At 37.8% G+C, this 21864-nt stretch overlaps 1 protein-coding gene across 4 annotated transcripts in view; it reads left to right on the top strand.

Annotated features, from left to right (window-relative positions):
• Positions 1-21864, top strand: part of LOC124171666 (E3 ubiquitin-protein ligase HUWE1) — a 116959-nt gene that overhangs the window by 46574 nt on the left and 48521 nt on the right. For all 4 annotated transcript variants that reach the window (XM_046550896.1, XM_046550895.1, XM_046550899.1 and 1 more), the window contains exons 17-30: positions 1630-1793; positions 1913-2035; positions 2153-2381; positions 3377-3499; positions 3840-4055; positions 4534-4662; positions 10970-11152; positions 11257-11391; positions 11578-11766; positions 11912-12079; positions 13186-13397; positions 13513-13753; positions 13886-14045; positions 20101-20369. In XM_046550896.1, coding sequence (XP_046406852.1) covers positions 1630-1793; positions 1913-2035; positions 2153-2381; positions 3377-3499; positions 3840-4055; positions 4534-4662; positions 10970-11152; positions 11257-11391; positions 11578-11766; positions 11912-12079; positions 13186-13397; positions 13513-13753; positions 13886-14045; positions 20101-20369 — 2541 coding nt within the window. The remainder of the gene's footprint in view (positions 1-1629; positions 1794-1912; positions 2036-2152; positions 2382-3376; positions 3500-3839; positions 4056-4533; positions 4663-10969; positions 11153-11256; positions 11392-11577; positions 11767-11911; positions 12080-13185; positions 13398-13512; positions 13754-13885; positions 14046-20100; positions 20370-21864) is intronic.

Here is a 21864-nt window from a genome sequence, read left to right on the forward strand (position 1 = left end):
ATTATTTTGAAGATCAAGGTGTTGTCCAATATGTTTTTAAAATTCTTTAATTATTAAGTCATTAAAAAGTATTTTTTCTAGAGACGGTCGGAACAGATACCTCGAATGCAAAAATCTGCAGATATTGTAATGCCCTTAATAGGTTACATCGGGTCCAAAGTCGCGGAAGACATTGGATCTGGATCCGATTATAATCATCGATTGTAATCTGAATAATCAGATTGAAATTATTGCTTCAGTGAATGCATCGCTCCTTAATGGTGGAAAGAGGTTTGATTATCGAGGGATTGCGCTCCCTCCCCTCCATGATTCTTTAACGTGCTTTTGCTGCCAACCCCTTCCTCTCGAGATCGCTGATCGGTTGTCTCATTCTATTTCCGCACTTCGTCGCATGCAAAGTCAACGTTTTTCTAAGCATTGTCAATTATGTCGTAGATTGCACAGTTGCAATTTAATTTAATGATATATTTATAAAAATGTATTTTTTTGCGTTGAAACATTTTTGTTGAGATAAGGAGAGCTCAACATATGCTGTGGCGAGAAACTATCGCAAGGAAGTGCAAAAATCCACTTCACCACAACGGAAGCATTTTTGGGTGAAACACAAGTCAGCATGCGATGAGAAAGTGGCACAATTCAGGGGAAAGGTGCATGAGGAAAGTTTGAATTCTGTCAAGTAAATCGAAAGCTTATAAAAATGATTTTTAATCAGTTAAAATATTAAAATGTGTATGAAATTCTAAATAGCATTCATTTGATCGCATGTACCCAGAAGAAACTTGAATAATTTCTTTGTTTTATAGCTGGCAATTTAAAACTCATTTGGATCCAAAAATTTCCGAAGATCGGACGCCTGAAATCAAGTATCTGATCCAGAGCTGAAAAAAATCCTGGATCTGTCCATTCCTAATTTTTTATAAACCATTCTTCCATTTCTGTTTTCGTTGGTGGTACCAAAAACTTACTGTCCATGATGAGGAAGATAGATCTGCTCAATGCACCTGTTCAAATTTCTTTTGCCAGCACTAGTTTGGCAATGTAATAATTTAACTTGAGCAAGGTTGTTCTGGTTTCCTTTTTTCACCTGAAGCTTTGCTAGTGTTTCTTAAAGCACCAGAATTTAATGAACCAGGAAAGTAATCTACAAGATGTGATTTTTTTCTACCTATCCAACTTCAAACCATCCTTAGTTACGTGTAGAGATAATTGTTTGGGCTAACCCTACTGTGCGCGCCGATTCTGCAGTTCGGCGAACGGAACCAGTATCTCGGAGCACGCTAGAATAGTTTAAGGATTAGTATTCTGTGGTTGAGGCAATCGAAATGAAATTCGTCGTTTCACTTAATTAAAAAACAACTATATTCATGGTACTACGATACAAGTTCTCAAAGCAACACAACGAAAGAGTCTTGAACATGTGACCGGATCGACGCCTTCTAGTCTAGGCCACGGGTATGTCTCTCGCTCCGCCAACTACACGGAGCGAATGTAAGCGAGTGAGGAGATGGTCAGTCTCTGCCGTCGAGCAGCATGTGATGTGGCCCGAAGTTGGGCAGCGATATTCGAACACCTGCCAAGGTGAAACATCCTAGTAACTCCTATAAAAGTTTTCATTATTGTGTTTTACAGTTCACTGCTGGTTCCCCTCTTCGTCAACGCAGAGGGCAGCAACTACCATTCCTAATGGTATCATCATCTCCCCAAGCCAAAGTGGTTGCTGACACCCTGACAGAATTGCTTCGAAGAAGCATATCTTGGAAACAGCTACCACCTTCACCTTTGCCCAAGTTTAGGTTGGTATTTTTATAGCATGTGATGCCTTCCAAATGTTGAATACTTTCAATTTAAAATAAAATTATATTTTATAAGCTTTACTTTTACCATTGCTTAGCGGAAGTTATTTTTCTTCTAGGTTGACATATTTGGTGTGTACACTAGGCTTTACATCACCCATCCTATTTGACGAAAAGAAGTACCCTTATCATGCTATGCTGCAGCGGTTCGTTTCTCTTGGTGGCTTAGCAGCTTATTTTGAGTGAGTTAATGAAATTGGTCTATGGTATAGGTTATATGAGACTTGATTTTTTAGAATGAGTGATGTATAATTCATGTGTTTTGTGACTGTTATGAATATGGAGTCTTCTTCTTCCAGTATATACCGTTGGGCCTTATCTGCTGGTGGTAAATATTCCGTCACCAAATTTTCAGAAGAATTGGAGCTACCGGATGGAACCGGGGAATTCATTGATTCATGGCTAATGCTTTTGGAGAAATTAGTCAATCCAAGACTTGTTTTTGATACGCCCAATTATCTTGCCAAGTCAGAGGTAGCAGCCAATCAAATGTCATTCCCCCTGAAATTTTTGATCCACGTTCATAAGGTATTGTTTTTATTCCTGTTGAATTGAATTGTTAGTTTATAAGCATCTTGATTTCATGAAATTTAATGATGCATTATGTGGCTGGATATCATTTTCAAACCATCATCCTGCTGCTCTGGAATTATTCATGGGAAGAGTGTCACTTGTGAAAGATGAAAAGTTGAGACTCAAAATAATGCAACTGTTAAATGTTCCTGATTCGCTTTCCTCACTCACTAATATAGTTTAAGAATGGAGAACCTGGAGTGTAGAGGGGATGTTTTGAATATCTATGCCTTATGTAATGCATGTACACTTATACATGGTTGCGAATCTTTTTATCATGAAGTTCCTTATATTTTTACCCTTTAATTGGTGAAACGTTAAAGCCACATTTCTGTATGCCCAATTGACCAAGTCTGGATTTCAAACGTTGTACCTAACTTTTATCATGTGTCATTTGTCTCTTTACAATCTTAAGTCATTGGGTACATACATTTTCTCTGCTTAGCATTGCATATGTCTCATTGTGTTTTCACTAAACATAGAGTAGACGGTACATTTTTAAGAATATTATTATATTTATTTATTATTATATATTATTCTTAGTTTGGATGTGTTTCTTGAATAAGGCTGTATGAAGTTTTTAATACTTCTTGAGGTCACTCCAATGTGGGAAAGAAGTTGATCCTTTCCATCATTCTTGGAAAAGATTGCTCCGATGTAATAGATATAAGAGAACAGAATAGGTCACGCCACTCTGAACTATGAAAGCAAAGCAATAGTGCCCGTACACACCCTGCCATGCCTTATCTTTAAAGCTGTTTCTAAGAAATGTTTTTCTGCAATGGAATCAGGGCTGTTGCCATTCAGTGGCATTATATGTGGTGGCACCAGAAGCTGTAGAGAACGTCTGTCTGAATTATAGTGGTATTTGATCTGGCAGATTGGTCGTATTTACAGAAAATGTTTACTGGTATTTTTGCTTATAGGTCTTCTTTTATCTTATTTTTCAGTTGGGATTTGCTGCGTTATTTGCCCTGTGGGGTAAGAAGCCTCTTCCCAAGTATGGGGGACGCATCACAGAATCGATGCTGACCATTTACAGACACATAATCAAGGGAGAGAAGTTTATTCAAGTAAGCTCCTGTTATTAGAAAAAACTTTATGTTAATTGAAATGAAAGTTTATATTAATGCCAGAGTACCGATCCTCTCCTATTCACACTATGGAGGTGTTGTCGGCTCATTCCCATTTCACCATGTTGGAATCAAGTGGTTTCTAGGCTGCATGTATTCAGGATTGCTAATGTGAATTTAAAATGTTTAATAGAAGATTGATATACTATATTTTTCGACTGGCAATATCATAATCTCAGGTTGAGTTTTATGCTGATGATACTTCATTTTGATTTTAATGTGAAGAAGAGGTTTCTTTTCCTTTGTTCTGTGACACGTCTTTCTGATTTTTGACTCTCAGGATAAATTGGCCAAGAGGAAGGAGAGTGTGGTTGAAGGAGGGCCTAAGAGAGGCAGAGAAGATGGGGAGCCTGAAGTCAATTTAAGTCATGTGCAGCAGCTGATGGATATGGGATTCAAGCGTGAGCATTGTGTTGAAGCTTTGTTGCACACATCTGGTTTGGAGCAGGCCACGGACTATCTGTTGAGCAATCCACCTCCATCTCGGAATTCTCAGGTAATGACTGGAGGCACTTGTGTTGAAGTTTGCCCTTTCTGATGTCCAAATAATTGTCCCATTTGCATGTTTATTTCTTTTATAAGTTAATATTTTTATTAATGTATATGAAGATTATTTCAGAAGGTTGTGGTTCAGTTAAATTATGGTCCATCCATAACTTGGGTTAAGGGTATTTATTTTATGCCTCTCTGAGTTAATATTTTTTGGTAGGTAAATGAGAATTTTTAAGTTCCAATGTGTAGAATTTGAGTTGCCACGTTAACTGTTGCTGCCTTCCTTATGTTTGTTCAATACCTCCTCAAAAACCAAAGCACTCACCAATAACCTCCCAAAAAATATGCCCCAGTATTATAAATTCCCTGAGTACTGTGCAGCCCAGTTAAAGATCAGCCGCTTTGCACAAGTCAGAAGTAGAAGAAGCCAGGAGCTCGGTATTCTTCCTTTTCCTAGTTTAATGTTTTCATTCAATTTTCAGATCCAAGCAATGGATATAGACATGTCAGAAGATGACCAAGTTCAAAGAGCAATTGCCATGTCCTTGGGTGAAGATACACATACTCATTCGGAGCTGAAACGAGATTTCTTTCTGGACAGGCACATATTTGTAAGTCATAGCTTAATTATTTTAGATACTCTGAATCATACTTGGTGGTAAACATCTGACCAAACTTGATATTTTTTGTAATTTTAAGTGGCCTCAATTGGTTTTAGTGCTTTTGTACTGTTCTCAACTGGTGATATGTGAGCTAGCTATACAGTAGAACCTCGGTTATGCGACCCTCAGTTATACGATGACCTCACTTATACGCCGATTTTTTTAGGTCCGGTGAATAACCCCATATGATCCCATGTATTTCCAACCTCAGTTATGAAACTTTTCACTTATACGACAACCTCGGTTACGAAACTTATTTTTCCAGTCCAATGAGATAAAATACCTCACTTATACGACTTGTCAGAGAACTGCTCTACGAGAAGATTGCGGTACGCGCGCCGATTTTAGTCACAGGAGCGGGGTAGTATGCGCTCATTACATAGATATGTCAATGAAGAATAATAAGTTTTAATAATGAGCGATGCTGTTTATTAGATATTAATTTTAACTGCAGTAGATGATCGTATAATTCCGGAATCTCTATCTCTAACGGAAGATTGTCTAGAATTTTCCAAGGTTATGCTTCCCGTCGCCCGGCGAAATAACACATAAATGAGCCGTTAAAAATCCTCGCATACCAAAATTTTGGCTTCCAAGGTCATCCAAAAAAGATTATCGTATTGGTAGTATGGACGTAAGTCGATGGTGATTCAACACGATGGCAAAAACAGCATGCGTGGTCTCATTCCGCGGGCTAATCCCTCATCCTCGGGACGAGCCGGAGGAAAGTTGCTTACGCGGAGCGCAGATCAAAACTGACCCAACTTGTATCTGTGGGTTTAAATGAAATATATTTTGACCTTGACTGCCTGTGGCAAGCGTTTATTTTTTAACTGAACGAGAGTTCGTACGAATGCCCTCGGAGAATAACTCGCGTCGTTAGTAGTAACGTAATCATTGAAGTAAAATTCAAAACGCGAGAGATAAGGCAGTTCATTTCGACTCAGGAATGACTTATAACCATTATATCGAAGTACAAAAACAGTCTTGGTGTTTTTTTCAGATATGGGGAAGCAAAATATTACGTGAAGATGAGTCACACGGCTTGTGAGTCGAAGTTCCCGGCGCTGAATTCGCGGAAGAATGCCGGCCGAGAAGCTATACCCGTTAGATTCAATCTATTATTGCTGAAATGTCATGGGAAAATTATTTTTTAGTGCGTAAACATTATTGAGAGGGGAGATTTTTCCGGGCTCTTAATCTATTTTTGTCCATTCATCACTGACAGCAGTTGCGCGATTATTTCAAATGCTCACTTAAAAGTTTTCTAAGCACCAGAAAAGTGAATTTAGTCACGGAATATCCTGGGTACCAGTGGCGTAACTAGGAATATGCTTTGGGGGTGAAGGTTGTACCTGGGGGGCGGCTTCACCCCTCCCCCCCTCCGAGGCAATGGGGATTCCTATGAAATTTAAAAATATGGCATGCCTGTAAATATGTTCTACATCATTTTGGCGCATAAAATATAACTTTAGATAGATGCAGTTGCTGTTTATCAAAGTTAGACTTGTGTTTTAAATTTTTTAAAATTTCTCTGAGGGTTTGGAGAGGGATCTATCCCCTCATCCCCTAACCATAATTACGCCACTGCCAGGAGCTCCATATTATTTATGGCATGGTATTTAGAGGGAGAAAACCGACAGCTGGGGTCATTTGCGCCATGAGGTAAGAGAGGGAGTATAGAAACCCTGTGTAGGAATAAGCCAGGTTGTAATGATAGGCTTAATGTCCAATCTGCCGGACAGTGTGTTGCACTGGAAATTCCTTCCACACTACTCTCAAGCAGGGATAGAGCCCTCTCTGAAAACTTTCTGTCTCTGCCATTAACCCGGGTCCATAGGGTGTGAAGCCTAGTGATGCATTAGTGAAATTTTGCTCCCTAATGACGGGGTTAATTTGGATGTCTTTCCTCTGGTATTTCATTTCTTCAATCTCCACATTTGGGGTTTGCCTATAGGTGGTAAAATGAATTTCCTGAAAACTGCTTTTGATGAGTCAACTTTTTTAACACGTTGACCGCCATGCCGGTCATAATGACCGGAGTCGAGTGGCTCCTGTCATGCCACGCTGGTCATACTGACCGGCCTCCGAGCGACTGTTTCAAGTGGATTTCTGACGCCTGAGCAACCAGAATCTGTTGTTAATGTATGGGCCATAATCGTTGTTGCATCAGAATATAAATATTTATTTTAAAGTAAAGTACAAAATCACATTCAATGTTTTATGATCTGGGAATAGTTAACGGGATGGAAAACACTAATGGCATCAGAGGACATATCTACTAAGAACATGGCGGTCAACGTGTTAAAAAATTGGCTTCTCTGTGAACATTTAGTGTCATCATTCCGAAATCTCTCCAGTATGATAGCCTTGCAGCTTAGTACCAGAAATGCTAGACGTTCAACCGTGGGTAATGTTGTTCAGGAATGTAAAATTATGTTTCTCTTAAAGTAACACATCATCTGGGGTGTTACTTTTGAGAAAATAAGACCATTAGGCTTCAATTTCTTGCCTGCAAATGAGTAATTGCATCCTGGAAACAAACCAGCCCCTATAGGAAAGGATTTCATGCTAAATACCAAAAAACCTCACATATGAAACTTCCTCACTTATGAGACTTTTTTTGGTTTTCCGCTGAAAGTTTCATAAGTGAGGTTCTACTGTATATTGGTTGTAGTCAAAATTTTGGGTGGTTGCAGTAAATATCCTTATTGTGCTCCTTACGTCCATTCGATTCATCAAACAATGCTATATGCATTCATGGAAAGGTTTCTGATCCCAGTCATAAAACTTAATCTATGTTTCTGGAATAGAGGTGGGTGCCAGTGCACCACCAACACCAAAAATTAGTCCATACCCAACTCCACCGCCTTCTCAGCTGAAAATGAGATATGTATCTCCCCAAATGTACTTGGTGCTGGAAGAAATACTCAATACAGTGGAACCTCGTTAAAGCGAGTACGGGCTATAGCGAGACCCCCGCTATTACGAGAGATAGCCGATGCACCGTCATTTTATCCTATAATAAGCATGTAAAAAATTTCGTTTTTACGAGGCCCTTTTGGTGTTGGCTCTCGCCATAGCGAGGGTTTCACCGCCGGAAAAACTTACTCCAAGACTCCTTAATCTCTGTAATTGCTAGCGATCTGTTAGAAATGAAGTTAATAGAGTGATCAGTCTCAAATTTATGTGGTAAACTGTCGTTCGATAAATAAGTAGTTAATTTTGGTGAAAATATTGTGGCATTAGCATTCGCGAAAGCTTGATCTTCTTTTGTTCCTCGGGCGACAGAAAGCAGTCGTCAGCATACCCGCACGTCCATGAGTTGCATGAATAGAAAGCATTTGATGGAACACACCATGGCCAAAAAAAACACCAAACACGTCTAAGCGAGAAAATAAAAATATAGGAATAATATGAGGTATATTGGCTATTATTTGCACCACCTCCGGTAAAGCGACAATTCGCTATAGCGAGTGTTTATTGGTGCACCGTGGGGTGTCGTTTTATCGAGGTTGCACTGTAGCTAATAATAGTTAGCACTTATCAATCCTTGGAGCTCTATTTGAAATCGTTAGTGACTAATTCCTGTCAGAGAGACCTTTGCTGTGGATGCCATTAGATGCCACAGGCTGCTAAAAATGCACCCGGATGCTGGCATCATAGAATTTTTACTCTCGCCACTTATGTCTATTTTGGAGCATTGATGATCTCAAAATTTCTATGAATTTTTACATTTTCTCATTTGAAAAGTCATTACCTTCATTGGATGGTAAAATTTTCATATCCTCTTCTGTTGATTTATTTATTTATTAGCAATGAATACCTCTCAACCCACCTACGCTATGTCTTTGTATTTTCCTTGACACTGCTACCATTAGTAGTTACACAATATAATACACTAGTACTTTGATATGCATCAGTTTCTGAGTTTTTTAATCCAAATTTCATAGTTCTAGGACTAAAGTAGACTCTTGTAATTGCAAAGTTTGCTGAACAAAATTTGGATCAATAGGCTAATATTATCAAAGTTTGTATGAAAGTTGCTTTTCCGAAACATGGGAGAAACATGACGCTTCTTGTTTCTATCTGTCGAATACTTGACAGTTTTTGCACCATGTTGTAGTGTTTACAGTAGACTCCTTAATACAAACATTGTTATTACAAAGTTCTCGTTATTGCAAAGCAATTTGTTGGTCCCGATGAAAAAGCCTAACCAATCTATAGGAAAAGAAACGTTATTACAAAATTTACGTTGTTATGAAATTACGAACCTCAGTCCCAGTCCTGGCGGTTACAAAAATGAATTTTATTACGAAGTTCTGCGAAAAAGCAACAGCATTTAGGTGGATATACACCACACTAAATCATCGTCATTGATATATGTTTAAGTTCTCATCTAGTACTGTGTCCAAAAGCATCAATTTTGGTTCTTTCTTCAAAAGGAGATACTTCAATATGCACGCAACATCATATAATAAGCTTCATTCCTGTGGAATTATGGTGACCCACTCATTAACGCTCGTAAATTGGATGTACAGGTAGTACTTTTCCTACGCACATTGGATTTAAGAACTTTCAGAGATACGAACAGTCGAAAAATTAAGGTGCACCTGAAATTTTAAATTTGGCACCTTCGTAGTTTGCCGATGCGACACGATGTGGCGTAGAGGAACTCCCACTTTGGGCATAATCTGAACAAAGTATCATTTAATCCGGTGTGAAGTCTGGAACTGTTCAGCGTTTCGCCCATTCTTTCATGTGATTCTTTCGACCATCAGTGATTTTTTTTCGGCTCCGGCTAAATTGCATGGTAGATCAGTTCATCACAATCGTGAGTTAACGCACAATTTTGATGCAGTGTTGCATTCTGGTTTAAAGTATGCTGGGACTAGCCGCAGTGATAACTTTTTTTTTTTTACGGGCGTCACCCGCAGTGTTCTGTGTCCGGGCCTGCTCTCCGGCTGTGGCGCTGTGCGCACGATTTGGACTGCTTGTGGCATCATATGCTCAGCAGTGCTGCAACACCTTGTCCGGTAGTGTCCGAAAAATATCCACAGGGAAGAATGACGCCTCGGTAGCTTAACTGGCTAAAGCACTCGACTGGAAATCGGGGGATCCGGGTTCGAATCCCGGTCAAGGCGAATGATTTTTTTCTCTGTGGATCTTTCGCACAATTTTGCATTCTGCAGATTAACCACTCTCCTCGATGCCTTGTTTAGGTTTATCAACTAATGTGCAAGGTCTCGGAACGCATCTTCTTCGTACATCAAGGACTTGGGCATAATTTAATCGCGTGTATTATACACTTGACTCTGAAGATTATAAGTGTGGGATATTGAAGAGACTAGAAATTTTGAGGAAGTGTTTTTTTTTCTTTTGATGATTCCTTAAAGAAACATTCATACGAACTTCCTTATTATGAACCTCCGGTTTTTTGGTCCGTGAACTTCGTAATAACAAGAGTTCGACTGTATTATAATTGTGGAATATTAAAGGTTTGTGGTTATGACTAATCGAATTATATTCAAGCACATGTATGCCATTTAATCTGTTCCTATGTGGGAAAATCATACGCCATGTTTTTTCTGAATGGTTATGATTGGCCAATCTTATTCCCAAGGACATTTGTTCCATTGTTCTGACAGTAATCATATCTGCTTGGTATGGTGATACATCATGAATAGGTAATATTCTGCTCGTTGGGAAGTCAATTGCACTCGAATGATGGAAAAACGAGGTGTACTTGATATCAGCTCCCCGATTAATATTGGCCTCCACTTTGATTATTAGAAATAGGCTAACACTTAACTGTGTCACCTTTATTTTATGCAAAGAGATACCTCACATCCTGATCAGGGTAATTCATATTACTATGTATTAGATAGTTTTAGATTTAAAACCATACTGAATGGATCAGTTCTCTCTTCCAATGAGATTCTGCAATGAATTAAATTTTTTTGCTTATCAAAAATTCTTCCTTTTTAAAAGACCCTTCAGTATAATAGTCCCAGTTTTGTGCTAATTGATCTGAAATACTCTTGAACACAAGGAAATATCTCCAATGTTAGGCTTGGGTGTACACTGCTGGTTGACACCACATGGCACTGCCAGGTATTAATGACTTGATGTAATAAATTGTTGAAGGTTTAACTTTTTCTGTTTTCGAAAAGTTGAAATTGCATAAATGTTGAAATTGACCAGCATGTTTCTATTATATTACTATGAGATCCTTTGTTTTTCTTTTGCTTCTTAGGATGAGCGACCATTGGAAAAGGAAGCACTGGATTGGTTCACTGCTAGTGCATTCGATGTTTGTCTTAAAATAGCTGATGAATCGCCTGAATCTGTGTACAAAATCAGTGAGCTGCTGGGAGCTATCATCAAAAGGAATGGAAGTGAATATGTCAACCAAGTTCTAGATGTTCTGAAAGAGGAGGTAAGGCAGTTGGTCATAGCGTCAAGTGTGGCAGGAGTGAGGTAGTGTTCCCTTGGAAGTGCCCATTTGTCACCATTTATTAATGAGGTCGCTTTGTTTTCCAGCTGATATCCAGCTTAAATAGTCTCATTAGCATTGCTGTGCATGAGAATCCTACGGTTGCTACTGCTGCCATACGTTCGAGCCCAACAGCAGTGAAGGTGGGCACAAGGGCTCATCTGTTTATGCTTCTGATGGAGGTTAGTGGCCCTTTTTCTGTGTCCCTATAATTATCGTAGGATTAGGGATGAGTTACTATTTAGTTACTTGGTTTTTTTTGTTTGCTCTCTTTACTTAAAGTGTAACTTTTTTCACTGGGGTTACATTATCTTGCATCATTTTGCCATAGGTGTAGATCTTATGTTGAATTTTCTAATTTTTTGTAGGAATTGCGCACTCAGTGCTCAGCTGTGGCTCAGAAAACGGAACTCTTAACAAGACTAGTGCATTTTCTTGTGGTCTGCCACAAATATGTCGGTTCCAGCCCCCCACGGTGGCTGTCGGCTGTCCTTGTGCTCATTGATATCCTGCTTAGGATATCTGTTTATTCAGTCCGCAAAAGTAAAATGCTCAAGGTATGATATACAATTTTTACATTGTGGCATAATATAAAGTATATAAGCCTTACGTTATTTTTTCTGGATCCATGTGCTGTTTAAGTTATCACCTAATTTATGCAATACCGAAAGTTTTCATTTCTTCCTTTTACTTCTCTTTTAGCTAACCGTGAGGACATGGAAGTGGTATGACTTGGGTTCGGGGAGATGGGCGCGTTATGCACCTTCGATCGATAAAATCCTCAATGATGCTTATTTCAGTGGGGAATCCAGTGTGAGAATAGTTGTCAATCGAAGGAAGTACACAGTTCAGTTTGGCAGTATGCTGCAGGTAAGTGCATTGATTGTTGTAATGTTGTTTATTGAAATAGCCAGTATGAGATGTTTTAATGTTTTGATGAATGAAAGGTTCGTTGTTTGCAGGTTTCCATAAAATAGTTTTATCCCAACTAATGAACTAAACATTAGCCTATGTGTAATAGTTACGTAATGAAATTAACCTGACTCAATGGTTGGGAGTGTTCATTACTGTATTGCTAACATTTTACTTAAATTTCCTATGGCACGGTAGCTTGGAAATTGTGTTTCATTGAACCTGATATTATTAATTGTGCACTTATTTTTGTATAATTTGACAAAATATAGTTTAAGTATAATCATTGTGCATTATGAACACTTAAAACACCAATGTTGAAAGAGGTTAAATCTCCTGTTGTCACTTACTTGCATGGAAAAAATTCTTTCATTTTGGACCCTTTTTATTCCTGTTTCTATGGCATAATATTTTTTGGCAGTGGTGTTTCCTAGTATTTTATGGTGTGCAGCATGGTTTGGCGTGCACGTTGGTCTTGGTGGCACTAATAACTCAATAATTGCTGAAAATTGAACTCGCAAATAAAAATTATGTTCAAATCAAACCACTGCATAAAAAATAAACTTGGTATGCAGTGTGTTGCACTATGGTGCAACAATTTTTACCCTAAAGGAGAGGGTCTATTTGATTCTTTACGAGTGATTACTTGTTTGAGCGTCGACATGTTTCAATTTGACTGCCAAGGCGAGTAAAATTTCAATTAATAGAGGAATATTAAATGTATTTCATGACTGTTTTGGACATTGGACATTGTCACTTTGGAAATTACGATCCAGTGTCACCAGTATGGCATGTATGTATTGGTAATTTTAAAACTGGTAGAATTAATTCAATATCCTGGAAGTTTCTTGATGAATAGTAAGTTCTAATTAAGAAAATAAATTAAAGATTGTTGTCAGGTGTAATTAGATTTTTATTAGTTTTGAAGGATCATGTCGTAACACATTGTAAAACTAATTTAGGTTCAATATAGTATTTCTATTTTTATTGTTATATTCGCTCTTTTTTTATTTGAATGGCATACTTTTGTTCACTATTATTGTCTATCATTTTCTTAACATTAGGTGAATGATGATACAGGGAATCGTAGGCCAGTGATGATGTCATTAAAACAGGACCGAACACTGTTCACAAAATATGAAAGATTATTGAATGATGGGGCAAAACAGGAAGAAGAAACTGAGAAAGAAGATGACAGTGCTTATGATGTAGAAGAGTCCAAAAAGAATATAGTTCTTACCAGTTTAAACCAATCTGAGTGTGAGCTGCTGACTAGGTATGAGTTTGCTTTCACGGCATCCATTCCTAGTATCCCATTTTTGTGGGATTATCGTTTAATTATATCTGTGTAAGTATTCCTTTTTTGATTGTAAATCATATTCATTTTTAAGGGTTTCTGTGGAACTTTTGAAGTTGGTGAGCGATGCTGAATCAGTGTCGGCTGTCCTAAGAATCTGTTTGCGCCTGACCAGAGATTATAAGTTGGCATCACTATTTGCCGAGCTTGGAGGTATCAAGATTCTCCTCAACCTTACAATGGAGTCTTCTTTTACTGGAGCATTAAATGTGATTACTCTTCTGATTCGTCACGTAATTGAGGAACCTAGGCTGTTAGTCATTGCCATTGAAAAGGTATGTTATTTTTAAGTATTTTATGTACCATTTTGCTGCTCAATTTTTTAGTCTCAATTAGATTAATTTACACCTTTTTGATTTCATTTCTTAATGATTTTTTTAACCTGGATTAAACATATTCTTTATTAGGTGTTAAGATCGAAGACCTTAGCCTGTATACCACCTTGTTACAAGGAATTACTATATTTGATGCGGATGTGCAGTTCAGCTGTGTGTAGGGATCCAGACACTTTCATTGAGGTGGCCAAGTCTGTTTTACGAGTGGATACAAGTATTCTTTCTCGCAAAAGTAAGTATTTAAGTTGAAATTTATTATTATTATTATTATAATCATCATCTTTCATTTAAATGGCTTTTTCTTCTGGGTTCCCCCAGAGTTTGGGTTAGCACGAGGTATTCCCAGAAAATAATGCAATTTCTTAATTATTGATCATTGGTAGTTCCCTGTCCAAAGTCAAGAATTAGCAGAACTGCTATTCCATTTTAGTGAATGATTTTCTTTACTTAATGTAAGAGGTAAAGTTAGACTTGTTGCAACCCATAGATTGATTGGGAATTATGGCATTTTATGGTGCTGGATACAGGGTTATAGCTATTTTATAGTGGGCTATATTTCTTGATTAGTAATTTTTATTTGCATATTCGTTGGTGTATGATTTGGGCAACTAAATTATGCCAATGCAAGTATTCTTTATTTGTCATGTCATATACCCTACCTGTTCTAACGGAATAACTCGAAAAAATCTTGGGTCATTCCACGTCAAATCACCCAGAAATTTTCAAAATGACACCCACCGACTCGGATTTTAATGAAATTTTTGTCACTAGCTACTATCACCTATCTAATAACCCATGTAAAATATTTCCACTCTCACTGTCATAGTTTGCAAGATATGAGGAGTCAAAGTTTGAGATGTTTGCTCAGAAGTGGCGCTAGTGGGAGTCAAATTCCAGAGTGCAGGGCACAGGGTAAAAATTCATAACTCAGAAACCACATAATATATTTGAATGAAATTTTGACCCCTTGTCTATCCAAGTGCATAGCTTCCATAGTAATGTCTTTTATTCCCCTTGCATTGTTATGCTAGCCAAAATGATGTCAACAGTTGTTAATTAACCGATTTTTTTAGCTCAAAAACATTACTTCATATTTTCTGAATTATCACCAAAAGGCAGAGCAGTTAACTCATCCAATTTTTTTTTAAATTGAAGGTTAATATGTGCTCCAATATACTGTGAAATAAAAATGGTGGTGTTTTGACTGCCACTATGAGTATTTCAGGTTTTACTTTTTTTTCTGCCCCCGTGAGAGGGATTTTGGACACATACTGTAAGATAATAAGTATAAGTGTATCCATACCTTCATGAGGATATATTTGAAATATTGGTCAGTAAATCTAAGACCAAACATGTAGTCTAGTGAATGTGGCTCTTGTTCATACAATTTTTTTTAATAACAATACTTGGCTTGTGGCAGCTGAGGGGAAAAGAGTCCAAATGGCTCAGAAATGTGAAATGATGCTTTTTCCTGGAATTTACCCATTTTTCAAGTGTTTAGCATATGGAAAAATTGGTATCAACATACATTAGACTCTTACTGTGCATTAAGAGGATAAATGGAAATACTAATTTAAATAAAATTATTTAAATAATACACTTCAATGTGTTTAAGGCATCTCCCGAACATCTCTGGAGGCTCTCTCGGGCAACTAAACGCTTTACGATATCACCAATTCCATCACATGGGGATTTTACATGGCTTATAGCAAAGAATGTCCATGATGCCATTAAAGAGAAATCCTGGTAATGCTTGCAAAGATTGAGATATTTTTTGCAGTTCTTGTACCGTCCTGCACAACCATCACTAGAGTAACTCAATTTTTTGACTAAAGCAAAATTTTCCTTCACAAAGCAAAATATTATTCTTTGGGTTCCATAAGCAAAAGCTACATCATGCTACAAATCATCTGACAAGATGCATAAACTGGAAATAATAAACCTATTCAGCCTCACTTTTCAGTGTTATTCCATCTACCAAGGAATAAGAGAATTAAGTGCAACCTCTACATTAGGAAGAATAAAATTTTACAATGTATCACAGTGAGGGCATGATAAATCAAAATAGATTCTAGGGTACCACTTTTAGTCTTCTGCCAAATCTTCTTGTGTGAAGATGCTCCATGGGTGTCCAAGTTTATTCTGTGTGTACGATCAGTGTATTTTTACCTGTACATTAATAGTGTGTGCTATGAGTTAGGCAAAGCTGCTCATTGTGAACTTCAACATTAAAAAAGTTTAGTGTCTCCACTGTGCATCAAAATGAGCAAATTTTTGAACTGTGCAGCATTGGAAAAGTTACCGCATCTGATTGCCTCAAAAAAACCTACACACCAGTGGTGCAACTGAACAAAATTGAGATCATGAGTATACTTGAAAAACAGCTGTTATCTCTCAGAAGTGGTGTACCTGGGGAAGTCCTATCCAATGTCTGCGAACATCACAGAATATACTATTTGAAAAAGTATGAAACCTACCAAATATATTGTCTTGATCCTTTTAAGAGCCACAAGAAGAAAATATCAAAATCACTGAGAAATTTAAGTCTTGAATTTGCAGAAAAGGCCTGTAAAATCCCAACTCTTCGGAAATTAGTGCCAGGAATGAAAATATGCCAGCCATGTAGGGAGGAAGTACAGAAACACTCCAGGTTTGGAAATGAGCTTTCTGGTGTTGAAGAAGTAGATAGTGACAGCAATGATAGTATTTTGAATTTTGAAACAACATTATCCCCAGAAAAATCAACTGAGCTACTTAACAGAACGCTGCAAGATAGAGAGGAGTCACCTTTAAAATTTCATAGCATATCATCTCACAGAAGGTCAACCTACGCTAAAAGGAAAGTAGACAGTGGCGCCGACTCCATGGGGCCTGAGGGGGCCCGAGCCCCCACAAAGATTCGTTTGGGGGGGTGGAGCCCCCTCAATAATTCAAGAAAATAATTAGGTTATATTATGCTTCGTGAAATCACAAAAATATATTGGTAATTTTTATTTCCCATGTTTGACGATAGTTACCTTTTAAAATAAATTCAACAATGTGTTAAAACAAATAATTATAAGGTTAAGCAGGTTAACTGAATCAAGTGGTGTGAATTAGATAGTGTTTCGGTGCTGCGACACACTTTGAATTTAACGTCTTCCCGGGGCAAGACCTCCGACATGGGCCCCCCCAATATTTTTTATAAGTCGGCACCCCTGAAAGTAGAGTCAGCATGCAGTAATTTTAAAAGGAAAGTTAAAAGAGTTCTTGATAAAGAATTATCTCCAGAAAAGGATAACCCAAAACTGCCAAAAGAACTACTTCAGAAAGTTCATGATATGGATGTGCTCATAGACTTAATCAAACAAAAAGTTGACACATCAAGCACTCATCAAGGAAAGTATCATTGGTACCAACTTTATGGAGCAGGAAGAAAGTAATGGAAGAGTTTCATGTGAGTGAGTACACTGCCCGCCAAGCAAGAGAACTTTGCAGTGACAATGGAAAATTGGCTGCACCTGAATTGAGAAAAGGGAAGGCAAATATAAAACATTACAATTAGTTAGGACTTTCTATAAAAGTGATGAGTACTCCAGAATGATGCCTGGAAAGAAAGATTCCATTAGTATCTCCAAAAATTTATACGTTCAGAAGAGATTATTACTTGCTAACTTGAAGGAATTGTATTCCACTTTTAAATTTGACTTCCCCAGAATTAAATTAGGCTTTTCTAAATTCTGCAACCTAGGTCCAAAATGGTTTGTGGTAGCAGGATCTCCTGGAACGCATTCAGTGTGTGTTTGCACAATTCATTAAAATGTCAACTTACTGCTTAATGCCTGTAATATAGAGGAAACAAGCCAGGACCTAGTAGGTTATTTAGTGTGCTCTAGAAAAAATAGGGACTGTATACTGCAACATTGCTCTCAGTGTCCTTCACGTGAAAAATTGAAAAGCTTACTGCTGAAAAAGTTTGAAGAATGTGACCCCGGAGATGAAGTTTCATACAGTCAGTGGGTTTCCCGTGACAGATCTCAACTGGTGAACTTCACTGTGACATTTGATGAGTACCGATTAACTTTAATTGAAAGAGTGGAAAAACTGGTGCCCCATTCATTTATTACGAAGGTACAGGCAAACTACCTTAAGCAAATGAAAGAAAATCTTGGACCCCATGAAGCAGTTGTTCTCTTTGACTTCAATGAGAACTATTCATATGTTATCCAAGATGAGGCACAAGGGTATCACTGGACAAGTGATAGTTGCACGGTACACCCTGTTGTGATTTATACTCGAGATCACCTGACGAAACAGCTTATTATTTCCAGTTTATGCATCTTGTCAGATGATTTGTAGCATGATGTAGCTTTTGCTTATGGAACCCAAAGAATAATATTTTGCTTTGTGAAGGAAAATTTTGCTTTAGTCAAAAAATTGAGTTACTCTAGTGATGGTTGTGCAGGACGGTACAAGAACTGCAAAAAATATCTCAATCTTTGCAAGCATTACCAGGATTTCTCTTTAATGGCATCATGGACATTCTTTGCTATAAGCCATGTAAAATCCCCATGTGATGGAATTGGTGATATCGTAAAGCGTTTAGTTGCCCGAGAGAGCCTCCAGAGATGTTCGGGAGATGCCTTAAACACATTGAAGTGTATTATTTAAATAATTTTATTTAAATTAGTATTTCCATTTATCCTCTTAATGCACAGTAAGAGTCTAATGTATGTTGATACCAATTTTTCCATATGCTAAACACTTGAAAAATGGGTAAATTCCAGGAAAAAGCATCATTTCACATTTCTGAGCCATTTGGACTCTTTTCCCCTCAGCTGCCACAAGCCAAGTATTGTTATTAAAAAAAATTGTATGAACAAGAGCCACATTCACTAGACTACATGTTTGGTCTTAGATTTACTGACCAATATTTCAAATATATCCTCATGAAGGTATGGATACACTTATACTTATTATCTTACAGTATGTGTCCAAAATCCCTCTCACGGGGGCAGAAAAAAAAGTAAAACCTGAAATACTCATAGTGGCAGTCAAAACACCACCATTTTTATTTCACAGTATATTGGAGCACATATTAACCTTCAATTTAAAAAAAAATTGGATGAGTTAACTGCTCTGCCTTTTGGTGATAATTCAGAAAATATGAAGTAATGTTTTTGAGCTAAAAAAATCGGTTAATTAACAACTGTTGACATCATTTTGGCTAGCATAACAATGCAAGGGGAATAAAAGACATTACTATGGAAGCTATGCACTTGGATAGACAAGGGGTCAAAATTTCATTCAAATATATTATGTGGTTTCTGAGTTATGAATTTTTACCCTGTGCCCTGCACTCTGGAATTTGACTCCCACTAGCGCCACTTCTGAGCAAACATCTCAAACTTTGACTCCTCATATCTTGCAAACTATGAGAGTGAGAGTGGAAATATTTTACATGGGTTATTAGATAGGTGATAGTAGCTAGTGACAAAAATTTCATTAAAATCCGAGTCGGTGGGTGCCATGCCTGGGTGAACTGACATGGAATGACCCTCTTATCATATCAAGTGATCTTATTTTGACAGTAGGAGCTAGCAATATATATAATGTAAACAATGTAATCACTACAGTCAGAGAATCAGGACCCAAGGGGGTCCTCTGAGGGTTACAATGCACTGGGGCCAGGACCCAATAATTCAACTGATACACCTGTGCACCCGGGGAGGGGAGTGGAAAGGAAGGAAAATGGATAGAGGCGCCACTGAGATAGGAGCCCGTCAACGCCTTCAGGATAGGGATAAGAATGGAAGGGCAGAATAGGGTGTGCCCTCGCCGCTATGAAAGCGACCAGGGCCCACTACTAGCGAAACCATAATTTGTTGTGCCAACGATTTTGTAAGATTTTTCAACTAAAGAGAAAAAAATCCAAAGATCAAATCGTTGGATAATCACTGTAATCAGTCAGGTTATGTAATTAACTAGTTAACGCATCTATGAATCTCTTTTGGCTTTCATAATAGTTAAATAAAGAAAACAAGACCTGCCGGTTAAATTAGAAATATAAGGATTGGGAAGAAGTAATATCTGTTGTTCCCAATTGCAAGGTCCATTAGGTCTCTATGATCTTACTGACTAATCAGGTTCACCACACGAGAAAATTAATTTTTTTCCCACTCAACCTGGTAAACTAAGGGGAGTTATAAATCAAGATCCATTGAATACCATTTTTATGCCTTTATTAGTTTTTCATTAGTGAGAATTGTCTTTAGTGTTTGCTGTCCCTGAATAAATGTATTTTGCAGATTTTGGCCATTACGATGAGCGACTCCTGGTGAAGTCTCTGCCTGCTAAAACTTATCAGCCAGTAGCGTACATGGAAGAAGTTTCAAAGAAGGTGATTGCCGACCTTCTGGATGCCTTGGTTGTGCGTGATGAGGAGCCCATGGTCGTGGATTCGACTCCACAACAGCCAGCAAATGCTTCATTTGTGCCCACAGAGAGTTGTGGTGCGTTTGGGAGAAACTCTGCAGCTCCTGCTGCCACGACAACACCGGTGGAATCTAACCCTGAGGTATTTACCCCGACATGAGCTCCCTCTATTTGGTTCACAGAAAACTATGCCTAGCAAAGGTGTCAGTCCATGTGAGATATCAGACGAGCTGTTCTCGCTGTCTCCAATTTTCATGAAAATATTTGTTTTGTTATGAAGCCATTAGAATGTAGGGTTTTGAGGCTAGTAGCCTAAGGCATTGCACAGTTAAAAATGGGCCTTTGGAGGACCTCTGTAGGATAATTTATATTTTTATAACAGCTTGCTGTATGGACATAATAGGGCAGTTTCCTTCATCACAGAAAACATAAGGCATTGATTACTATTCGTTACCTACCATTAGTGTATTCATAATATACAAATTATTTGGTTTTAGAAATCTCAGTTTAGACCAATGTTAATGGTCAATTTTAACCTCATTTGAAAGAGGCCAGATTGGCACCCATGCGATGCCACTCCACGTGACGTCACAGGGACCTAGATTCTATACGAGTAGTCAGGAGTTTTACATCGTCTGAGATTACCAATGCATGCATGAGGCACAGAGCTGAGGGAAACATCTCTCAATTATCACCTACTAAAATTGTCGAAGGTCGGAAAGTTTCCTTTGTTAGATAGGGTATTAATAATCCTTCTTAAGCCAAGCATTACCTGCTAGCAGGGTACTCTGCTAGCAGCCTGCATCGTATTGGCGCTCATAACCTCAAACCAAGGTGGCCTCACACAGCGGCATCTGGAACCAGAATGACGTTACACGGGCTTTTCCCAGCATTCATACTTAGCCATCGCATTTTTGCGTGCTTGAAAATTTTCACTTTTCATTTAATCGCGAAAAATAGATATTTCAATGGTCTCTTCCTGGTTTGCATGAGTTCTACACTTGTACAGTACTTGTAGTAAACAACCTGCTAGTGATTGGCTAAATCCATTTTCACAAATAAATTTTTATTTTTTAAAATATGTTCTCTCTGAATGGCACCAAGATTACTTAGTTCCATGCCCTATTGGGTAAACAAATCAATGCGTCTGCATGTAAATTACTCATACATTGCACATGTATATTGCTCAACAAATTAAAACCTAGACCTTAAGTAAATCAGAAAATTCTTAATCTCCAGATGTAATTCAAACTTAAATTAATTATATGTTTACATGTGTGGCGGCTCTACTCACGAAACATGTAGGTTCATTTGCCAAATGCAGTGCATTTCAGTTCATTGAGTCACAGTAGTAGTAATGCACTTTCTTTCAAATTATGGGGCCCCCCAATTTACCCAAGGAATTTCATTTGCATGCACAAATGCTCTAAAATCATATGCAATTCCTCATAATATTGTGTTGTGCCAATTACTTCATGTTTTGAGGAGAAAAGATTTTGAGTAGTGTTATATTTTTCCTCCTTTGTGCTTAAGTTATTTTAAGTACATTCATTCTGTGATAAAGTTCTTTCAGTATTTGAAATATGATACCTCCTCAGATGTTGATTTTGTTTGAATTTTTCTCCTCCATAGTATTA

The sequence above is a fragment of the Ischnura elegans genome, chromosome X (genome assembly GCF_921293095.1).
Source record: "Ischnura elegans chromosome X, ioIscEleg1.1, whole genome shotgun sequence".
In the NCBI taxonomy this organism is placed as follows: Eukaryota; Metazoa; Arthropoda; class Insecta; order Odonata; family Coenagrionidae; genus Ischnura; species Ischnura elegans.